The sequence below is a fragment of the Parasteatoda tepidariorum genome, chromosome 5, assembly GCF_982258835.1.
Source record: "Parasteatoda tepidariorum strain Cologne lab strain chromosome 5, Ptep-v5.0, whole genome shotgun sequence".
Lineage (NCBI taxonomy): Eukaryota > Metazoa > Arthropoda > Arachnida > Araneae > Theridiidae > Parasteatoda > Parasteatoda tepidariorum.
The window spans coordinates 120,828,408-120,852,428 of record NC_141759.1 but is presented as its reverse complement, the minus strand read 5'-3'; the positions used below and the strand labels follow the sequence as shown (position 1 = coordinate 120,852,428).

General features: G+C 32.2%; 1 protein-coding gene across 1 annotated transcript; it reads left to right on the top strand.

Annotated features, from left to right (window-relative positions):
* The first annotated feature begins 717 nt into the window (after nt 1–717).
* On the top strand, nt 718–23,685 carry LOC107456788 (nuclear receptor-interacting protein 3). Its single transcript, XM_071185128.2, has 7 exons — nt 718–1,029; nt 11,330–11,410; nt 13,165–13,335; nt 15,428–15,510; nt 18,281–18,423; nt 20,545–20,600; nt 23,476–23,685. The coding sequence occupies exons 2-7, from the start codon at nt 11,342–11,344 to the stop codon at nt 23,632–23,634; spliced, it is 681 nt and encodes a 226-aa protein (XP_071041229.2). The 5' UTR covers nt 718–1,029; nt 11,330–11,341; the 3' UTR covers nt 23,635–23,685.
* Nucleotides 23,686–24,021: the final 336 nt, after the last annotated feature.

Here is a 24,021-nt window from a genome sequence, read left to right as displayed (position 1 = left end):
TAAAGGAAATACAAAAATGACTGAAAAATAATACGTAGCAACAAAAAATGCTTTTATTTTTCATGACTCTTCGACTTGTGTAAAAAGAAGAAGAAAAATTAGTATTCTTTAGCTGATGCGTGGAAAAATGTGTCTATACATCTGCCTGGGTTAGCCTTTGTTTAGGGATGGGAAAGTGGGATAAAAGAAGCAAACAAGATATAATGCTTATAGCTACATTTCACTCTATAGATGGTTTTAAAAATCAGTATAAGTATTTATTTCGAAGCAGACATTTCAAAATTATTACATAAAAAATGAAGAAGAAAAATCAGTCGAAGACAGAAGAAAAGTTTCCTCTCTTCTTTTGGTTCAATCTATCCACAAAAAATAATATTGTATGTGTATAGCAAGGTACGGGACCGAACATTTCGTTCACTATAAACCGTGTTCACTATAGCGGGGTTTGTATTCTGTATATCAAATCAGCAAGATTTAATATTTTTATGTCATTAGTTCTCCATCAAAATAAGTTGGCATCTTATCTCGCTTAGAAGGAAGGATAAGAGATAAGACCATTATTGAACTTATTTTATCATCTAACAGTTTTTGCGGTTAAGAGATGGAAATTTTCTGTCAAAGCGACACTCTTTTTCTACGGCGAGATATAAATTTGGTTTCTTATCTTATTTATCGTTCACTTTATTTTTTGCCCCCTCCCTCCACTGTTTATGAATTGAATAATTTCAAAATACTATTTTATGGAACTGTGTTTTTTTTCCCCCTTCACGTTAGAATTCACATGATGTGTGTACAAGAGTAGAGGTAGAATTGTTTAACGATTTGAAATGACCTGTAAAAAAAAAAAAAATAGGTTCTTTTCCAATAACATTGTTTATTGTAGGCATTGACCGACATTGAAAGCACCCAACGTTGTTGCCGGTTGCCCCGGTAACCACATTCTTCTTTTTTTAGTGTCTTGACACCGCCTCCCCCCCCCCTGTCCACAGTTTTCAAAGTCGACACCACTCCATCCATCTGCGGCTGCAGGTGAGTTGCTTCCTTTTTCCTCTCAACGCACTCTTGTTTCATTCATAAACTTTAACCTATCTTTCAAAGATAAACCTATTCCTATAGTTACAGACATTCGTGAATTATGACGTCGCACTATTTATTTATTATTTTTTTTCAATATTCCGAAAACAATAATGAGGGTTATCTTTAAGTCAATAACATCAACACTAATTTACTTTAAAAGCTAATAGTGTGACTAGTTGTACGTTCATCAAAACGATGAGTTTACCTTACAAAAAAGTATACAACACTATGCTAAGCAGCTATTTCTCTCGTTTCTTTTCGTTATTATTATTTTTATCTTTTCAAAGTTACGGAAAAATTTATAAAGTTTTGTTTTGTTACTATTCACCAACGTAAACATTCACTATTCCACCAAAGGATGACAAAGCGAAAATGAATATGTATTTTGTAACATATACATAATATACCTCTTTTATTTAAAATAAAAACTGGATTTCCTGGGTAATATTAGAAAAATAATGAAACACGTGATTATAACTGTCTGACATGAATACCGTCTATTAGAAAAGTAATATTGATCAGGGCTCCGACTTAGCCTAGATGGGGATCGGGGCAAAAACTTCTTTGCCCCCCCCCACTCTGAACTATATGGAGGTATTTGAATTTTTCACCTCATTATACATATATAACAAGAAAATTGACTGGAACCTAAAATAGCTATAAAGAACCTAAAATAGCATGCAAAGTCCCCTCCCCCTCTAGTGGTATAGTTCTGTTCATTTTACTGATTTTCTGACAATTCCATGTCCATCATACCGATTGTTGTTTTCTGATTGTTAACTTTATCATCCAGCTGCGAATCCTTGCTGACATTAGGGAGGAAATTTTCGCAATGGCACACTTAAGCCCATCAGAGGCCTGTATTTTTGTAAAATATCGCATTTTGCGATATGTGAAAATACAGGCTTTTGATTGGCCAAATGTGTCCATCGTAGTTGCAAAAATTCAGCTGAATTCCGCACAAGAAAGCCATGGATTTACGAAAAATAGATTATTTGTGTTCATACGATAGATTAATGAAGAAGCTAACATAAAACAGATGGATTTTACGCTATACTGATATCTTATTTAAAAAAAATTCATTAAAGATGGAAATTTAAAATAATTTTTTAATTCGATTTGGGCCCCCCTCTCATGTGGGGCCCGGGGCAACTGCCCCGGATGCCCCAGCCTTTGTCAGGCTCTGATACTGATTCAATAAGCGATATTTCAGAAATTAAATTGATTTTAAATTAAGTTTCATTAGAATTCACAGAAAAACGCATCAAAAAACTGGCTGAAATTTCTGAATTTCATTAACATGTATCCTTACTATAAAAGAACAAAAAAATGAAATAAAAATTATGTTGTTAAATGTCGTCAATAAGTTTACTAGAGAGGTCATGAGTGGTGTTATTCCCTTAAAACCTTTCGTGACGTACGATTTTTTTTTTTAAATTTATAAATATCTAAAATATTTGAAGTGTGAAATCGAGCCTATCAAACTGAACACTCATTTTAATTTAAAATTAAAGTTCAATTTTTTTAAGCTAACTTTTAGAATAATAAAACTAACTCAGAAATGTTTGAGACATAAAATGGGATACCTGCCTAGTGTGGGTATCTCGATCCTGATGAGTTGTTGAAACGTGGCATTTGCTTACGTTAGCAACTGTTCTTTCCATTCTATTTCGAGTAAGCCAAACTTCTCAAGTATCCATTCTCTTATGTAACACAGGTTATATTCTTTCACAAAGATTTCAATTCTATATTTACAGAAAGGCAGGCAAGAATCCACGTAGAACATAAACAAACTTATTATACATCGAAGTTGAACACAAAACAAAAATATATCACGGTTAGAATAAAATACGTAAACAAATAGTAAATCTAACAAGGGAAACTAGGGAAGTGTGACTCGCCAATTTTGAAATAAACTAGTGGGATGTATGCCTTATGAGGAATAATTTTAGGGGGCAACATTCGTTTCGGCCCATAGAAGGTCCTATGAGAGATAAAAAATAATTCAATATATAGAAAAATCGGTATTTTATTACTTCAATGCAGACTATTAGTTATTGTAATTGTCTTATAATCCAATTAATTTGTAATTATTTGGATAATTAATTAATTTGCTAAGTAATAAATTAATCAGAAAAATAATTAATTATTAATTAATTGTTAATTAATTTTCAATTAAATAATTGATTTGCAATTACACACTCCAATTAATTTAGAAAGTTTTTTGAGAAAAAAAATTTGATGTCAATTTTTTTTTTAAAATTAACCTAACAAGTTTTTCTAAAAAATTACAGATATATAAAATTTTCGAAATCAATTTTGACAATAAATATGCATTATATAGAACGTGAAAGTACCACAAAATTAATTGGAGTATGAGACAATTACAATAACTAATAGTCTGCATTGAAGTAATAAAATACCGATTTTTCTTTATATTGAATTATTTTTTATCTCTCATAGGACCTTCTATGGGCCGAAACGAATGTTGCCCCCTAAAATTATTCCTCATAAGGCATACATCCCACTAGTTTATTTCAAAATTGACGAGTCACACTTCCCTAGTTTCCCTTGTAAGTGAAGTAGGAAGAATTACATTCCAACACATTCTATACGGCTCTGAATTTGATTAACTTAAAATTAAAGATCAACTTTAATTACTGCTGAGATAAAGACTAGCTGGGGTCTCACGCGTGGATCGTCTTCTTAGAATGCAAGTACTACATGGTAGAACAATAAAGTTTTTTTTTTAAATAAAAACTAAACTTATTTCTAAGAACTAATACATAAGAGAGCTTAAAAAAAAAAGAATCAATAGGATTCATTTCTGCGATGTTTGAGGTCAAGCGTATATAGATAGATGTTGCAGTCATTTTAAGGTACCTAAACTATCAGTCAGCTACTACAGTCCCTCACCAAATGATGAGACTCACTCTTTTAAGATTCTGTGTAATAATCTTAATGATCAGATGATATACTATCTGTACATTGTTTTGACGAGACTGTTTGCCCTTGATTACGTTCCTGTATTCAATGGGTTAAATGAGAGGATACATAATATAAATTAGACGATATATTACATAAATATAGAATATTTATTATATCAGGTATTACAATATAATAATTAGACCCAATGATGAAGCTCACAGTAGTGTTTCAATAATAACGTGATTTGCACGCGTTTAGAGTCAATACTTTTATATTTAAACTGGGTTTTTATTCGGGAGATTTTTTTTATGCTTCCCATTTGTATTTATTTTTAACGTATTGCATGACAATGTTAAACCCATTAATACACGAACGTAAACAAGTGGAAACGTGTTTCAACCGAGTAACACTCTATATGCTATAAAGCAGTGATTCTCAACCACTCTGCCGCGGCACTTTTGTGTGCCGCCAAATTCTTAGAATGTGCCGCCAAATATTAGAAATGATTATTTATAAACTATTATATATTAAATTATGATGATTATTTATACATTGAATGCCAAATATTTTTTATTACGAGTAAAGTTTAATTTTAAAAAAAGTGTAGGAAATTTAATGACTATTAAAATTATTAATAAACAAAGGAAAGCAAGCTAAATATAACTTTCTAACGGAAATAAAAACTAATCATTGAAGAAAGCTATGAAATAAATGGTTATAAAAGCAAATTAACAAAGGACAACTAACAAAAAATAAGCTAACAATTAATAATTAGCAAAAAATCTAGTTTGCAGGAAATCACAAAAGAATACGAATTAATGTAAAAAAAGCGAACAGATAATAACTATAGAAAACAAGCTAACAATTAATAACTAGCAAAAAAATAAATAACTGTTACTAACTAACAAAAAATTAGTCGGTAGAAATAATTAATCCCTTAATAAACGTGCTTTTGTAGTACATATTATTTCATTTCACATTCAAAATTATTCTCACAAACTGTTTAACATGGGTAAGTAAACAACTTTTAAACTAATTTTTTACGTTTTCTGCCGTCAAATTTCGAAATCGTTAAAAGTGTGCCGCCACAAAAAAAAGGTTGAGAGTCACTGCTATAAAGTATCACCTGATAATTAAGAGTTTGCATAGAATCTTAGAGCGCGTCTCATAATATGGCCAGTAGGGACTCTAAGCTACAAATGAATTGACAGACGGAAAAACAATGAACAAGAAAGAACGAAAAAAAAAAATTATTGAAGATCCGAGAAAAATATACCCAGCAGGGACTTTATTGGCACGCGTTCAAATATTATACTCAACAGCTGTTTCTAAAATAAAGTGTGTAATGGTCCGATTGACCGCTATTCCAAAACTCCGCCCTTTTTTCGATCTTATATTTAATAATAGTCTCTGGACGGCTTCTAAAGATTCCTTTTGAATACGGGAATTGAAATTCGTTATTTTTAAAAAAAGATCTTTCCAATCATTTCATTTCTAGTAATGGAGGGTACGACCTTGATTCTTATAAATATATATTATTATAATAGAAATTAAAGTGCTAAAATGGAAAAGTCTTTGATAAGTTACAAGAAAAACAAAAGGGAGAAAATGTGTCAAGTGAATTAATGAAACATATTAATAAATTTCATCAAGTGTATTGAATAATTTCTCCTTTCAGCCACATCAAGGAGAATATATATATATATATATATATATATATATATATATATATATATATATATATATATATATATATATATATACAGTTGACTCGCGTTATAACGACCCCATCGGAACTGCCCCAATCTGGTCGTTATATCAAATGGTCGCTATATCAAAATAAGCAAATTTCCTTTGAAAATCGGTCACATAATGGTTTTAAACGTCATAATGCATGCATATACCTACTATTTGTGGTATACATGTTATAAACCAAAAAAGGATAGGATGCATACATTAATAAAACATAATGACATTTTAACAATTGAATTACTACTGTTAACAATTAAGAATTTTATTTTAAAGTTCAGATTAAAAAACATAGTATGACAAAAAAAAATCTAGTTTCTAATGAATTAATTTTTTGATGTACATAATTTGCGGTATATATAACGAATTTTTTTTATGTACATAATCTGCAGTATTATAAAGAAGAGTAAACCGAGGAACATAAACGAGGCTTCATTAGACGAAGACATTAATTTTTTGATGTGCATTAATTTGTTGAAGTAACATGTTAAGAGGACTTAACATATGTGTGCTTGTTCAAGGTCAACCATTCAACCCCACTTTCCAATAGGAAGTTAGAAAAGGGCGGTGTTCAAATTCAGAGAGGGTCGTTATATTAGGAGTTGACCTTTTTTACGGTCGTTATAGCAAGAGTAAAATAACGTTATCTTCCATGGATGTGAATTGGGACTCCTTCACAGGGTCGTTATATCATGTTGGTCGTTCTATCACAGGGTCGTTATAACACGAGTCGACTGTATATATATATATATATATATATATATATATATATATATATATATATATATATATATATATATATATATATATATATATATATATATATATATAACATAAAAAGCTTCTATGAAACTTTTTATGTTATCCTAATTAATTATTCTAATCGAAATACTTTCTCACACTTTCAAAAGCCACATCCTGTTCTTAAATCTATTTTTGACTCAGGTATGCATTTAATTAAAAGCAGGACATTTTTCCCTTTGCTCTCTGTGGGAAACGCTCTATTTCATAAACTAATTACAATTTTCAAGATTTCCCTCTTTCCCTAAATTAATTTTACGGATTTTACTTTGTAAGATTTTCCCTAACATATAACCGAGGAGTGCAACTTTTCGTGTTCACTTTTACACACTTTCATGACTGCTCTGTCGCAATAATTAATAAACAAATTTTGTACCCTCCTTCCCGGCCTAAGACCTGTTTTAATCCTTCCACTCGGCAACGATATTATAAGCCGGTAGGATTGAACACTCGGGAAGGGGGTACGGTACATCAAAAATATGGAATATCTCTAATTTGAAATTAAATAAATCAACTTCGGAAGAGGGTACATCAAAAATATCGAATATCTCATTCGCATTGACAGTTGAAAATTTATCAAGTCAAATTCTTCTGCAACTCATGGTAATTAATAATTCATCCAGTATCTTCAACAACAACAAAAATTTCTTCAATCATCGAACTTTTCGTTTATTTTAATGATACCTACGCCCAGTGGAACTCAACGATCATCCGTTTTCCTTTTGTCTATGCTGCATATTATGTCTACGTTCTGAAGGAACGACGTTATATATATATATATATATATATATATATATATATATATATATATATATATATATATATATATATATATATATATATATATATATATATATATATATATATATATATATATATATATATATATATATATATATATATATATATATATATATATATATATATACGAAGATGGAAGACACCAAGGTGCATTTCGATTACCTGTCACAGCAAAACGGCGCGTGGAAGTGTTTTGATATCAAGCTGACGTATTTTCTATTTAGAACAAAAAATGCCGCGCACATTAACGGGCAAGCCAACCGGCCTGTGTAGGGGTCGGGGAACTGGCCTTGCATTAGAAAGGTTCAGGGTTCGAATCCCGGGCAAGGCATGTATGTTCTTTCCATCTCTGTACTCACTGTGGGAGCAACGTTGACCCACTTAATATTGCTAATAGGGTGCCCCAGAAAGAATGGCCATCAAATCTGCCCTTTAGATGACGAAAGGTTATTCTCCAGTTAGGCATTGGAAAAAAAACATTTACGGACAACCTTATTTCAAATGAATACTTCAATATTGCTCGTATGTTATTATTAAATAGGCTTCGATTTTTCATTTTCTTCCTTCTTTTATAGTTTTATTCGCCAAGAAGTTCTTCATGACTACATCTATTAAGATTTAAAAAACTGATCTTTTTTTTTTCCTTACGAATTTTTGCGAGTAAAACTTTCAGTCCGGCTTTAAGAACTGAAAATTTTATGCCCTACTATATACTATAAATATATTTTTTTCTCTATAAATATTTTATTAATTCCTTTACACATTTATTTATTTTATAACCGTCAAATACAGTTGAATAGTAGCTGAACAGCCGACCCCATTTTTTGGACTGACGACTACTCCTATTCAACTCAGCAGCCTTGTCATTTTGAACCTAATCCAGAAGACAAGGGAACTCCTGGATCAAGTATTGGGAGAAATTTGCCTTCGTGGAGAGCTTTCTGATGGAATTCACTCGCATTTGCATTACATGGAGAGGATAACCTCTCACGGCTAGCCTGAAGGCAAGGGGACTCTAACGGTTCGGTTTTTGGTTCGGCTCGAGCTCGGTTCGGTATTTGTATGTTCTAGCCATTGCTGGGATTCGAACCCGCGGTTCACCTCGTTCGCTGTGTCCCCTTCCTTCATTTAATGAATGAAAACAGGTCGAGACACTCTTTAAAGGAGTCTCTTTTTCCATATTTATTTATGTGTGTAACTCAAGCAGAAAATAGCTAAATTTATTTAAATAAAGTATTATATTAAAAGCACGGTAAAATTTTAATTTTACGTCGTTGAAATTTCATAATAAAGATAAATAAAAAAAAAAACACTGCGTAATGGTAAAGATAAATTAAAAAAAAAATTCAATTGTGAAAGTAATTTAAAGTACATAAAAAGTAAAATATTAAAAAAAAAAATATTAATTTTATATTAATCTTCAAATATTTTATTGTTATAAAAATATAAACACGCCATTTAAATTTTATAATAAATTATAATAATTTATTTTAAAAAAAATCTTTGATTTCGTAAAAGATAAAACTTTCTAATATTTTATTATTAAATGTTATTTTGAACAAATTATGCAGCGAAACATGAAAACAATTTGAGCTGACAATGGAGTATCAGAATGTGAAACGTTTTTGGAATTCTTTGAAAAAGAATGCCAAGTTTTAAATAATATCGTAAGAGTCGTGATGGCTCAGGGGATAGAGCATTCGCCTTCCAAGGAGGTGAACCGGGTTCACATAACGGATATAGCTGGGATACGAATTCCGCATCCGGCTTGCATCGACCACAGTGTTGACGTGAAATATCTTCAATGGTAGAGAGATCGTGGGTTAGAGTCCCCTTGCCGTCAGGCTAACCGTGGGAGGTTCTTGTGTTCTTCCTCCCCATGTAACGCAAATGCGGGTTACTTCCATGAAAAAGACCTCCACGAAAGCAATTTTCTCCCCGTACTTGATCCAGGAGTTCCCTTGTCTTCGAGATTGGGTTCAAAATGACAAGGCTACGGAGTTGAACATTGGTAGTCATAAACCCAAAAATTAGGTCGGCTGTTTAACAGGCTATAAAATAAAGTAAAATACTATCATAAGAGCAGCAATGGCTCAGGGGATAGAGCGTTCGCCATCCAGAGAGGTGACCCGGGTTCGAATCCCAGCGATGGCTGGTCAATGCAAATTCCGGCTTACATAGACCACAGTGCTGATGTGAAATATACTCAGTGACAGACGGATCGCGGGTTAGAGTACCCTTTCCGTCAGGCACACCTTGGGAGGTTTTTTTCGTGGTCTTCCTCTCCATGTAACGCAAAATGCAGGTTAGTTTTATCAAAAAGTCCTCCAAGAAGGCAAATGTCTCCCAATATACTTGATCCAGTAGTTCCCTTGTCTTCTGGATTAGGTTCAAAATGACAAGGCTGCTGAGTTGAATAAGAGTAGTCATAAACCCCAAAATTAGGTCGGCTGTTTAACAACAGTTATAAAATAAAATAAAAGTGTGTGAATAATTCAAATGAAAAGAAGCAAAGTATAAATCGTTATATCTTAAAACTTTATTTCCAGAAATTAAGTGATAGGCATAAACAAATTGAATTTCTTAGAAATATAAAGGTGAATAATATTTTCAGATATTTTGAATTTTCATATGATACATCATATTTAATATGAAACGTCATATTAATATGAAACGTCATATTAATATGATACATCATATTAATTACTTATAAAGAATAATTTTTTTAATTTTTTAATTTATCAGTATTCGGAATTATTTATACTCATTTGGAAAATAAATGTTTTTAAATTTTGCTTGAATATTTAAATTTAAAAAAATAATTATATCATTGCTTTTTAAAAAAAATTATGTAGAATTTAAGAAAAATCAATACCTAAGCATTCTGGAAAATATGTAAAAAAAATTTGTAATAAAATTATTGAATTTTATAAAAATCAATTTTGTGCAAATAAAATAAATAAAGTTTATAAAAAAGGGTTATATTAATCAACATTTCGATAGCTTAGCAGGTTAGAACTAGATACTAGTTTAAAAAAAAAAAAAAAAGAACAACTGATAATATTCGTTTAAAAGATAACGTCGTCTTCGGAACGTCGTCGAAAACGGTAAATAGCTCTTTAACGACATTTCGTACTAACGGGGAGCGAAATTACTCTCAGGCCCAACAAACCTTAATACAAGCAAACTTTAATGTATGAAAAATTGTTCAATCAGCTTGAATTTATTTAGGCTCATTGCCCCATTTTGAATGGAGAAAGAGCTTATTCCCTAACGCTTTTTAATGAGTCAGTTTTTGCAAGAATCCTTTCCCACTGTAGGCTTAAAATAAATCAGCAGGCTAATTGAGCAATGAATGATTATTGCGGATGACATTCCCAATCAGTCTGGTCGGCCCCTAACTAATCAACCTTCTTTCGACGGACTTAATCCATAAAGTTTATTAAGGTGAACTTTATAAGACTATAGTTAATTAGAAGATTTATTCATCGTTTGATCATTTTGATGATAAAAGGATGTTATTCGGAATGTGAAGTAATAGGCAGGTAAACGATAATAGGCAGTTCATTTTGTAGTGTTATATCTACTCTAGTTATGAATTTGTTTTTTGTTGTAAATGTATGAAATAAGACGGTTTACTTCTAAATGAAAAAATACTGTTGAAAATAGTTATTAGAAAATCGTACTTTGTTGGTAAAGGATTTTATTTTGATGGTGAAAAGCGCGATAGGATATAATAATATGCAATATTTCATAAATGTTTCCATAATTTATTTAATATTTTATGACTCTTTTTCATCATTTATTTTTTAATATGCTGTGTCATTAGAAATAATATATTTTCTTTTAAAATGTGACATTTTATTTGAAATAATTTCATAAGATTAAATGAATTATAGATTAGATATAAATATAATGAGCGACCCGATTTAATGTAGTACAGGGATTGTAAAGAACTGTCTCGTTTTTATAGAAGGAGAAGAGAATGAGTGATGGTGAGACAGATATTCGGCTTCTTGCACTCAGAAGAAAACAAGAGAGAAGACAAAGCAGGGTGATTATAATTATTTCTCCATTTTTATTATTTAACAACGACGACTCTCTGACTCTAAATGATAATACAGTAAAAATACAAAAAATTGTATGTTTATAGCTCTCTTAAAAAAATCAATTGCATTTTGAGGGATATTCGATAATTGACGTGAGAAATTCAATACGAAGGGAAGACATTCCTTTTCTGTATTATTATTACAAAAAAAAAAGATTATTTCACTTTTACATTTGTTAGGTCATGTGTAGGCGACCACCGGGAAAGTGACCTTTCAAAAGACTCTGTTCGCAACACACTTTAAAAGAATGCATCCCTTCTAAATGCATCTTTTATTTTTAGGCATAAAAACTGTGCCTTTTTAGGATATATGATACCAGTAAAAGTTTCAAGCAATAACTTTTAGAAGCAAATGAAAAATAGAATATTATTAATATTTTTTGATGAGTCGGGGTATCTTATGGGGATCGAGTGTTTGCCTTCCAATCAGTAGAACCGGGATCGAATCCAGCAATGGCTTGTCGATACAAATACCGCATATGGTCCGCACCGACCACAGTGTTAACGTAAAATATTTTCTGTGTTAGACGGATCATGGGTTAGAGTCCCTTTGCCGTCAGGCAAACCGTGGGAGGGTCTTCCTCTCCACGGAACGCAAATGCGGGAAAAGTTCCATCAAAACATCCTCCACGAAGGCAAATTTCGTCCACTACTTAATCCAGGAGTTCTCTTGTCTTCTGGATTGGGTTCAAAATGACAAGGCTGCAAAGTTGAACAGGAGTAGTCGTGAACCCTGAATTGGGTCGGCTGTAAAATAAAATATTTTTTGATCTAAACATCGGCTTTTTATTCACTACGATGCAATCTCAATGATTTAAGAGTTTAAATTGAGCTCGCTGTAAGATAAATAATGAAATCATATGGAAACATACAGAGTAAAATCTCGATATGAATCCGCGACACATCGCCATGTCATCGTCAAATTCCTAATATTAAAGATACAATGTTTTATAAGGAGTTAAAAATGATTCCGCGCTATTACAACAGAATTTGTTTTTAGGAAAAATGCATTTTTCTGCAGCGCAATATTATATGTTTAAATGGGAGATATATTTCTGGGATCAATACAGAAAAACGTTTCCTTCTTATAAAGCAATAAGGAAAGTTAGCACTGCTATTTTTAAAATGCACTTCAAAACAATGCGTTCCCTAAATTACTATTAAAGTTAGTATTCACTGTCATCAAAGCATTAAACGTCAATGTAATTGTTGTTTTACCATTCGTGACTCACATATTTAATTTTAAGAGATCTGCTTACAAGAATTTCAAGACACTGGTCTGACGCTAGTGAAACAAGTCGCAAAAATACCCCTTTGTCACTTTAGGCGTGAAATGGTTCTCATGCAACTTTCAAGGGATTTCAAAGTTGCAACTAATTGGCAACAAAGGAATTTCAATGATTTAGTGTGACTGACAAAAGTTGCAATAAATAGTCAGTGAAACTTTTATGTGATATCACGGAATAAAGAAACGCCAAAGTCATATTATGACCTTATTTGGACAATTCGCACCTGTGATTATTTTTATGACGTCTCTGTTCGTCACAATCTGTGCGGAATAAATTCAGCGAAAAACTCATCCTTACTCAACAAGCGATCGAAGTTGCGTGAATCACATGCAGTGGGAACGTCCCTTAGATTTATTTCACAGACGTATTTTTACATTCGATGCAGACAGAGTTTAGAAGTATTCATTTCAGGTATCTTCCGGTCACTCGGCCTATGAAGCGACTCCCATAAAAGAATACAATCGGACAGATTTATCGAGATCAAATTCACGACGGAATTCATATGTCGAAGTGACGCCTCGTCTATTGGAAGAGGAGATTCACATTGGGAGGATGCATGTACCACCAGTCATCACATGCGAAGCAAGTATTCACTCTACTTAATTATATTTTGTACACTGCTAACCGTACCACTTTAAATAACTTTTGATCTAATGATCGTGTAATACCATAAAATTGTACCATAAAATTGTGTCGGCTGTTCAACGACGGTTATAAAATCTTAAAAATGATGCGAAAAATTGTGTACCTTACAAGTGAAAATTTTTTGGACCATTCTCAAATATAATAATAAAAATCTACTAAAAGTTATTATTTTTTTTTTGCGTAGAATTATCTTTGGATCAACGAATTTCATAATTGTGTGTAAAAAAATTTCAATTCACTTAAAAACTTTTTTTCGAGATATAGCGAAATACGCAAAAAGTAAAATTAACATGAAGGGGGCCAAACTATTGGAACCCTATTTCCCAGATTGCGACTACCTCCAATTTTTTGGGGTTCAGAAATTCGAATCCATCGAAAAATGTGTATGTTTGTTCAAAGAAAGTGCCTTTTGTGTCTGATCAGCACTTATTAATTAGCACGTTTGAGGTCACCAAGTCGATCCTTTAAGATGGAGTCCTAGAACGTGAAATAGTTGGGATCAAAAGTTATTCCGGGTGGTCAGAATTTTTTGGCTCTCTGTACATCTGGTTCCATGAAAAAAGTATTTTTTGACTAACCTCCATATAGTTATACCCCCAATATATTCCTCATTTAACGATTTCATACATAACTATTCTAGTAACAGAGCTGTGAGAAAGGCACTAAACTATTGGTTAGAAACTGGGGTGACGGCAGCCCTTCAGATCAGGTACTTGTCTGGGAAGTAAAGGCGGCATGTGTTTAATGCTGACCACATCGCCACACTATGGCCGTTGGTCACGAAATAGATGTGCTTTAAACTTCACGAATCCCCTGTCCTTCATGACTATTGCTTTACTTTTATTCTAGACAATTAAAAATGAATCTAAAAAAAAGAGAAATAAATGAATTCGCAGTTAAGACGAAGATTTAATATTATTCCTATCCCACGAATTGAACAACAAATAATTTGGCAATCGGCAAGTAATTTGGTGCCAAATAGAAAGAGAATCTGACGTCACACGAGCACGGAAGACAAAGAAAGAATCGAAAAACCGAATTATTTTTCGGGTTAAACAAAATTAATCATAATTTAAAAATATTTCAAAAATTTATTTATTTATCATCAGTTATAAGAGTACGTAGCTGCTACTGATTCGAAATTTAAACACGTTATTTTCTGGGAGGAAAAATATTTCATCATAATTTGAATGTAGTTTTATTTTAGTAGTCCCTTCAGGTTAAAAAAAAAAGCACATTTTTAGTGTCCTTGAAATAGAATTTAAATTCAGAAAAAAAAAACATGAAGCAACGTTAAAAGGACGCCATACCTCGGGAGAAAATGTTCGTCGCTAATTCTTATTATATTACTTATTTAAAAGGAAGAAAAAGAGTTAGTTGAAGCAAACTTGAAGCAAGTCACGAAGTTTCAATTGCTGAAAAAAATATATTTCAAAATGCAAACAAATGATGCGAAGAGAACTTCTCAGTTGCTTCATTCCAAATTATCATCTCATCATTTATTTTCATTTGTATATTTTAAATTTTTCTTTTCAGTCTTTGAAACTTCCATGGCTTGGTTCGTTTCTCTACACTTTAAATGAGTTATGTTGGTGAAAAGAGAATTGACGACGAAAAGTTTCTCCCGTGGTATGGCTTCCTCTTCTGGTGTATAATACAACATTGTTTGTCAATAAGATGGTTCCGTTTTCTGAAATGTATTAAAATAGGATGAGCTGCTTTTTCTCAATCTAATAAAGGAGAATAACTGGTGATACTCTGTTGAGAAGTATTTCTTTGAAATTCTTTCCAGCAATCGTGTATAGTTGAATGATCGTAATCAAGATAAATGTCGACTTTGTCGGTGAATGTCCGAAATATCCGATTTGATATTCATTCGATATTTTAATATTTGCTGAGGATAGCGGTTAAATGACCTTAAAAAAACATTGATGTAGGGCAAATGTATATGGAGGCTAGACCTAGTATGTATGTTTCGGACATTGATGAAAAGTCACCCCTATTGATCATTTTCTCTCTCTTTCTATAGTGCAATGGAAGTGAAGCATTTGCCCATATAAGTTCATCGGAGCCTGTCTCAACAATGTCAGCAAACTTCCTCAGAAAGCTAAGGTATCATTTACATTATTCAACCACTTCTGGGGATCGTTCACATATTACATTATTTATGACACCTCCATTTCTCAGCAAATCATATGCCTCCCTCCCCCTGGTATTTACTTCGCTTATATTGGATGATCAAATTAAAATAAAAAAGTGTCATTTCAATAAAGCAACATTTACGTTTTAATCTATTTTATAACATGTAAGGAACCTTTTATTTTTTGTTCAAAACTTTTGACGTCTAAATCTTAACCTTTATTTCAAAATTTTCTGTGCGTCATTTTTTGTTAATTTCTTATTTTGCTTTTTAAGAAAATTATGAAGGGATTTTCAATTCTTTCATTTCTGAATTTTCGTTTGGAACAACAGTTTATTATAAGAAGGAAAATTTAATTTTTTTTTCTACTTCGTAAAAATAAGTAAATCATGAATTCCCCCCTCTTTTCTTCGATGCTTAACATAATAATTGAACGGAACAAGAATAATACTTTCTATGAAGGGAAAAAAAATCCTTCTGTCATGTCCTAAATTAGACTGGATATTTATTTCAGGAAAATGATTATGGTGTTTTTCTGAAATTGTATTTTTTTAAAATACGTTTTCTCCACAACCAGTCTTTGTTTTTTGTTAAGTTTTTTCTCATCATATGGCGCTGCGAGTCATAAAACAGTCGACACATCATAAAAGCAATTGAAAATCATATCAGAATTTTTTGAAATATTTCAGTGAATGAAAATGACATGATGATAATTTCAAAATGCCCACCCCTCTACAACTATCACACGTTGTAAAGAGAGGTAAAACAAGGAACAAACAGAGATCATCTGTCAGAAAATATTTGAACTTAGATTAAAAAAAATGTGCCAAATCAAACGAATTAGCTCCAAAAACAGATTTTTTTAACTTCCCTCAATACTAATAATGTTAGCCCGCAATAAATTCTTGAAAATTGATTATCTAATATTAATCCTGCATCATGCCCTCTTCTCTTTGAAATTTCTCCCCTTGATTATATCTATAAATTGTAAGCAACTATTAAAGGAGTGTTAAGTGCAAAAGGAAGGAATGCAAAATCTCTTTATTAAGAGCCGTGCATAAGAATGTTTTTTTTTTTTATACAATATGAGAGATTTCGTGTTTGGTCTAGATTTTATTGATCAGTAATAGCAATGGGTCGTTTGAACGCGCACCTCAATCACGTGAAAGACAAACACTATTAAATTCTCTCTCTTTCTAAATGATGTATGTTTGTGTGTCATTTATAGACTCCTAAACCATCCAACTGAAAGAAATGAAATTTGGAGCACAAATAGTTCGAAACACGAGGAAAAGTCACTGTCGACATTAGAACATTCAACGACGAATCGTTCGGGCTGGATGAGAGAAAAATGAAGTAGAATTTTTTGATTGGTTAAACGTTAACCATTGTTTTAAATTCAACTACAGACGTTTCAAGTTTTCAAATATTTTAAAGAAAACATAAGTGATATTTGTTGGCTTTTAGCTTTATTTGATGAAAAAAAAGTTTATTACACATTCTTCAATATTTAATTATTTTTTATTCGCTATGTTACAGAAATTCAATGAACAACATTAATGTGGTAGCACACGTGGACTACGTTATTAAATTAGTATTGAAATTATACATTTTTTATTGTAATTCTTTTAAAAGTCGTTTCTATAAAAGTATATAATTTAAAATCAGCGATATTTGAAATGAAAAAAAAAAAACTTAGTCCTCTGTATTCCAGTGGCAAATTTAAAGGAAAAGTGGTATTATTCGCTTAGGAGAAAGTAAAAAATCGCCAATCTATTATTGACACCAATGGTGCTTAATTAATTTAGTCATTCTACGCATATTTTAATCTTATAACCGTCTTTGAACTGCTGATCCAATTCTGGGTTTACGACTACTAATGTTCACCTCCGTATCCTTGTCATTTTGAACCCAATCCAGAAGACAAGGGATCTTCTGGGTCAAATATTGGGAGAAATTTGCCTTCATGTTGGAATTTTTGATGGAACTAAGACGCGCTACATAGAGTGGAAGACCACGAAAATCTGAAACGGTTAGCCAGGCTGCAAGGGGACTCAAACCTTCGACTATTGAGGATATTTTGCGTCGACACTGTGGTCGGTTGTAAGCCGGAATTCGTATGGACCCACCATCTCTGGGATTCTTCACCCACTAATATATGGATATTGAAAGAACTAAAAATTCAAATGAATGGAGTAAAAATCTAGAGGAACTGTTATAATCTACAAACTATTTACTGACGACAATGATGCGCAATTAATGTTACTAACACACATGAATTAAAGTTAAAAAGCAAAGTTAATGAAAAAATGGGATAAGGGTTAATTTGTTTCGGTGAACAATAGAGAATCGCTATATAAGCAGATGACGCTTCATAAATTTTGACACTATGCACTACTGGTATTATGGTAATGGGTGCAGTTTTAATAAGAATTCTGCAACAAGTTTAAAGCAAGTTTCAGAAATATATTTTACAGTAGTAGCGGGGACATTTCAATGAATATGAATTAAAAAGAACTTTTTTCCTCTACTACTTATAAATATTCTAAACAGCAAATTAAAGGTCAGATAGAGAAATGGTCATGTTTCTAAGTCTTTATCAAAATCTTATAAAAAATCGATTAGCTTTTAAAATTTCGGCATTTCGTAGTGTTACTTAGTGCTGACTATTTTTTTATTCGCCTAGTGAAAAACGGTGTTCAGCTAGCATAAATAATAAGAAAAAAAAATCGATCTTTTCAGGCTACAAGACCAGGTTGTACCTGACACGGGTCACGTGTTCGACTCCTTCTCCTTGCAGCAGCAGAAAGAGTTGAAAGGAAAAGTAAAGTACATCGATCTCAGCATTGGATCGACATGGCAACAGGTAGCACAGTTCAACATAGGTATAAGCAATCTTTACTACACAGGTTCATTGTTGTAATAGCCTTCTTTAGACAAGTGGTCAACTTATAAAAGTGGAATTGAATTGTTTTTTTGTGCCTTTGCCAATTTCGGGCTATAACATTAAGAGAAATTTAGACTTGTGGTCAACATACAGACTCGATCCACTTTACAAAATAGTGAACCCATGAAAGTACCATTAAAATTTAAAAAAAAAGTCAGTCTTCTGTATTCAAACAATTCGTTATTTTCTTTCAAAACGTGACCAGAATTAGTAATCTGCTAACTGATTAGATTAACTTCATAATTTAGAATTAAATGACAAAATTAGATTTCGTTGATAGAGACCAACGACGTTCAACTTTTCAGCCGTTGATTTTTCCATTTTTGTTTAATAGGGTAACAAATTTCAAAATTACAATATGCTATTTGATTATTAATTTTATAACTTTCATTTAAAAAGATTTTCAATCACTGCAACACATAAATAATAATTCTAAGCTCATATATATATATATATATATATATATATATATATATATATATATATATATATATATATATATATATATATATATATATATATATATATATATATATATATATATATATATATATATATATATATATATATATATATATACAGGGTGCGTAGCGTTTGTAAAAAGTACTTAAAGGCGCTTTTTTGGAGATTTCGTTTTTAAAAGCTTTTAAAGGTGCATTTTTCATCTGGCGTTTTTAAAAAGTGCTTTTCTTTCCTGAATATTTTTTTTCCCCTTCAATGATGGTGGGTCCCATGCATTTCACGAAAAATGGGGTGTTTGCTACGTAATCATTCACGCGGACTTCATGTCGTACCCACTTTATGACTTGCACATGCACGCACACTTGAAACCGAAACCCGAGTGCTCCAATTCGGATGGAGAATATCAGATCCTTATGAAATGTTTTTTTTTTAAATTTATTTTAATTTTATTATTGTTTATTTTATTTTACTTCTAGCACTTTTTCGACGTAGGGGGTACGGGTACTTTTGTTCTGAGTTCAGGGTCAAGTTGAATTCACTCGATGATGTGGATTGTTTCGATTTACGTTTGTTTCTTTTTGGATTTTTTTTTTTAACGCTAGAACTGTTTATGAAAAGTTTTTGTTTTTCAATGATATCACTGATTGAATATGAAATTTTTTAGTGCTTGAAAATTTTTGTAAAGTGCTTGAAAAGTTTTTAAAAAGTGCTTATTTTTGATTCAAAGATTTGGCTACGCACCCTGATATAAACAACCCTGACAATGTGACAAATTTAAATTGCTTCCTCAATTGTTTATTTCATATCGCTCTGAAAACTGTGAGGTATTTTTTTAATGATGAGAATTGGCAACTCTATGCATTGGATGTCATACGCTTATTGGGGACTTATTAAAAGAGAGAGAGAAACGTTTCTTTCACTGATAATTGAAGGTTCTATTTGAAATATCCAAACATTTGATGCGTCAGAAACGCTTTTTTAATTAACATCTTTACATTGAAATAACAAACATTTGCAGCCATGCTAGAAAAATTCCATTGATAAAATAAAGTTCATAAACTTGAAGGTTTGGTGTAGTTCATTTACGTCGCACTAGAGCTGCTCAATGGGCAGATGTCGACGGTCTGGGAAACATCCCTGAGGATGATCCTCTGCAGACGGGGTGGCACCCCTGCTTCTGTAGCCCGATGAAATGCACGCAAAGAAGTCGAGCACTTTACGGTAGAACAGTTTAACGTGGACCCATACCGCACACCCTCGGTCCTTACGCAGACTGATCCAAGTGGTCACCCACCAGCACGCAGCCAGCGATGCCTGACTTCGGTGATCTGCTGGGAACCGTGTCTTAACGATCAGTCGACTGCGGGACTTAAAAAAAAATAATAATTTAAGAGTAGCCTTGTCTAAATAATCCACATTAGAACAGTTTCTGGAAATGAATAGCCACATCTTGTACAAAATAACTACAGATCTGAAGCGTGGAATGTAATAATCTAAAATCAAATAGTATTTAGTATAGAATCTGATAGATATATAATCATGTATTTTACGCACATGTATATTGTGTGTAATAAAAATATATTTTTTTCATTTGCAGTGGAAAATCACATAACTGATATTACTTTGGGAATAGACTTCTTGCGAAAAACACAGGTAAATATTTACGCACCTTAATTAATGCTAGCACACGAAGAGCTGCACAATGCGTTAGAATTCGATGAACGAATACCACTAGTTGATTCATTGCTGTTTGGTGAGATGCCGGGAGAGCTGTATTGATCACCGTACTTTTTGAGTGCTGATCGTGAGAGTTCACGGTCATGGTTGCTCTTGTGTTGCCTTTAGCAGTCGTTCTGTGCGATCGAGACTAAGAAACAACAGCGTAAGGAGGATAATGTCACAAGTCAATTGTTCCATGTGAACCATCCATCGAAGTGGGCGTTTCTGCCAAGGTAGGCGTGTTCAAATCACGTCCGAAGGTCACCAATTATTGGTTAGTGATAGCTCGGAAGATAAATAAAAAATACTATATACCGGAACATCATTCTTTAATATAAAGCAAACAAACTAACAACAATCACGTCCGGGTCACCCATGTGGGGAGAGATGTTATCGCCATTTCCATCTTCATCTGTGAAAAGGTACCCCAACATAGAATCGAGTTAATATGTCTTATATACCAGTGAATTGGAAAAATATTTTTGTGGGGTAAATTTTTTTCGCATCATTACAGTAACTCAATAAACAGAGAATTCGAAACTGCACTTCGATATAACTGCTGCATACCGGCTTATATCGACTCCGTGAGTCTGCAGAGTTTAATAAATGTTTTTTTAATTTTATTTAAAACCTTTCTATTATAGAGAGTTTTTAGAATAATTAATGTGCGAGTTTAAAAACGTTACATTTTGTAAAATTTATTATCTGCACCCTCAAGCTCAAAATCGAAACATTTATATTTAATTATATGAATTTATGATTGAAATGAGACTAGTATCAACAGTTTGAATTAATTTTCTTATTTAAAATACACATATTTCAAGGACTTAAACAGTAATTTGCAAAATTATTTTTCTAAAGTCATTGCATTGCATTGCACTAATCACCATTTTTTTTTCTGCCCTTAGTTGTAAATGACACGATTTCGTTTACAGCTTAAAAACGTAATCATTTCGTCACTATGACAACTATCCTTCCGTTTTCTTCTCTTTTTTCGTTACTGTATTTTACGCAACTTAATCTTTTAGACCCCCCCCCCATAGTTTTGTGTGTATATATATCTGTAACATAAAAAGCTTCAATTAATCTTTTTATGTAATCCTAATTAATTATTCTAATCGAAATACTTTCTCACATTTTTAAGAGCCACATCCTGTTCTTAAATTAATTTTTGGCTCAAGTATGAATTTTATTAAAAGCAGGACATTTTTCCCTTTGCTCCCAGTGGGAAACGCTCGATCTATTTCATAAACCATTAGCAACTACTAAGATTTCCCTCATTCCCTAAATTAAGACATTTTTACGGATTTTACTTTGCAAGATTTTCCCTAACATATAACCGAGGAGTGCAACTTTTTGTGTACACTTTCATGACTGCTCTGTCCTAATAATTAATAAATAAATTTTGTACCCTCCTTCCCTGCCTAAGACTTGTTTTAATCCTTCCACTCGGCAACAACGTTATATATATATATATATATATATATATATATATATATATATATATATATATATATATATATATATATATATATATATATATATATATATATATATATATATATATATATATATATATATATATATATATATATAAAATGCAAAATTATAATTAGTGGTAAGAATTTTTACGCATATTTTAATAAGAGAAGTATTTTAAGAAAAACATATAGATAACGACACTACTTCTTGCGAAATCCGCACTCCCTATACATTAGGGTTGACTCTCTCCTCACAAAAGCTATTAAGAATTTTCTTTGAACGTCAGCATCTATTAGCGCCCAAGATACACTGGTGGACAAAATTAAGAGATGGAAGACATTTTCCCAAATATCACAAAAAATACTGAATATAAATAAATGAAATTTGGTATGACTTATTCCATGTAAAGTATGCAAAACAAAAATTAAAGTGCTATTCACTGGCAAGACCTATTGCCAATAAATCCAATGTAGTCTGAACTTAAGAATAAAAGTGAGGCTTGTACAGTGTGTGTTGCCTCTACTATGGTGTATGGTCACCCCTCACAGACAGACAGCATGCACAACGAGTATGCATGCTGTTAATAAGGGAGTTAAGGAGGACTTGTGGAAGACCCTCCCATTCTTCCACCAGAGCAATTTTCAACTCCAGAATGGTTCTGGGGGAAGGTTGGAGCATCCCAAGCATGCTTAAATGGATTCAGGTCAGGGGATTTGGCTGGCCAATCCATTCGTTGAATATTCTCGCTTTCCAGATAATCATCAACCATGAGAGCTTTATGTGGTAGCGCATTGTCGTCCATAAAAATGAACTCAGGGCCAACAGCGCCCCTGAAAAGACGCACATAGGACTCTAGGACCTCCTGCCTGTACCTCTGGGCATTCACGGAACCATTGTCAAACACATGGAGCGGTGTGTGGGTATCTTGCATGTGCGAAAATGCTTTCCATCTCTTAATTCTGTCCACCAGTGTATATAGTTCAGTGAATTACATACTAATGAGAAGTAACTTAACTGAGGGTGGTATGTGTAGCGTATTTTTTTGAATATTTGATCTCAAAATTGAAAAAAAAAAAAAAAAAAAAAAAAAGCTTAAAACTGAGTTGTGTAAATTAGGATTCAAGCATAAAAAGAGTGGGGGGGGGGATATCACAGCAGAATTTTTATTTTTAATTTAATTGAGTTACAAGTTTTAACGATAACAGAAAAGTATTAATAGAATTCTTTTTTTATTTTGCCACATAACTTTTAAGCATTTAATAGAACTTCTTGTTTGCTCATCTTGTTAATCTAAGCCTTTGAAATCTTATATATATCTTTTGGACAGAGTGTTCTGAACTTTGAGGATTCTTCTATCGTTGTTGGTGGAATAAGAGGAGAGAGAATTCCATTCCTGAATTCCAGAGAGGTCATGTTTCTGGCGAGAAGAAATGCCAATAAAGCAAACAACCTCTTTAATGGGAATAGAAACAGAGAACTCCTCTGAAGACCTTCTTGGATGAAGCAACACAAGTAGGGTGTCACATTGAGGAAGAAATATTTAACTGAGAATCATACACGAGTTAACTCTAATTACGCAGAAAAAGTGATGATTATTTTGTGAAGAAATCATCTTAAGAGCTTTCTACCTTCCTTAAAAGTGTTTCAATGATTAAGAAATAACAACCAATGTATTGATTTCTACGACACACACGAATCAAGACTTAAATTTTTTTCCGGTTAAACACTCTATTTGGGTCTAGAAAACTGTCAAATTTTTAATCAATGGACTTGGAGCATTTTACTTTTTTAAGTTTTACGAATGCTTAATATTAATGAAATTAAACTAATAAATACCAACAAAATAAAATAAATATGAGTTGGAAACAATAAT

What these genes read in the sequence shown, in the direction of transcription:
- LOC107456788 (XM_071185128.2), top strand. Translation starts at nt 11,342, where the DNA reads ATGAGTGATGGTGAGACAGATATTCGGCTTCTTGCACTCAGAAGAAAA. An exon ending in AAGAGAGAAGACAAAGCAGG is followed by an intron (nt 11,411 to 13,164) that starts GTGATTATAATT and finishes TATTCATTTCAG; the next exon opens with GTATCTTCCGGTCACTCGGC. An exon ending in AACTTCCTCAGAAAGCTAAG is followed by an intron (nt 15,511 to 18,280) that starts GTATCATTTACA and finishes CGATCTTTTCAG; the next exon opens with GCTACAAGACCAGGTTGTAC.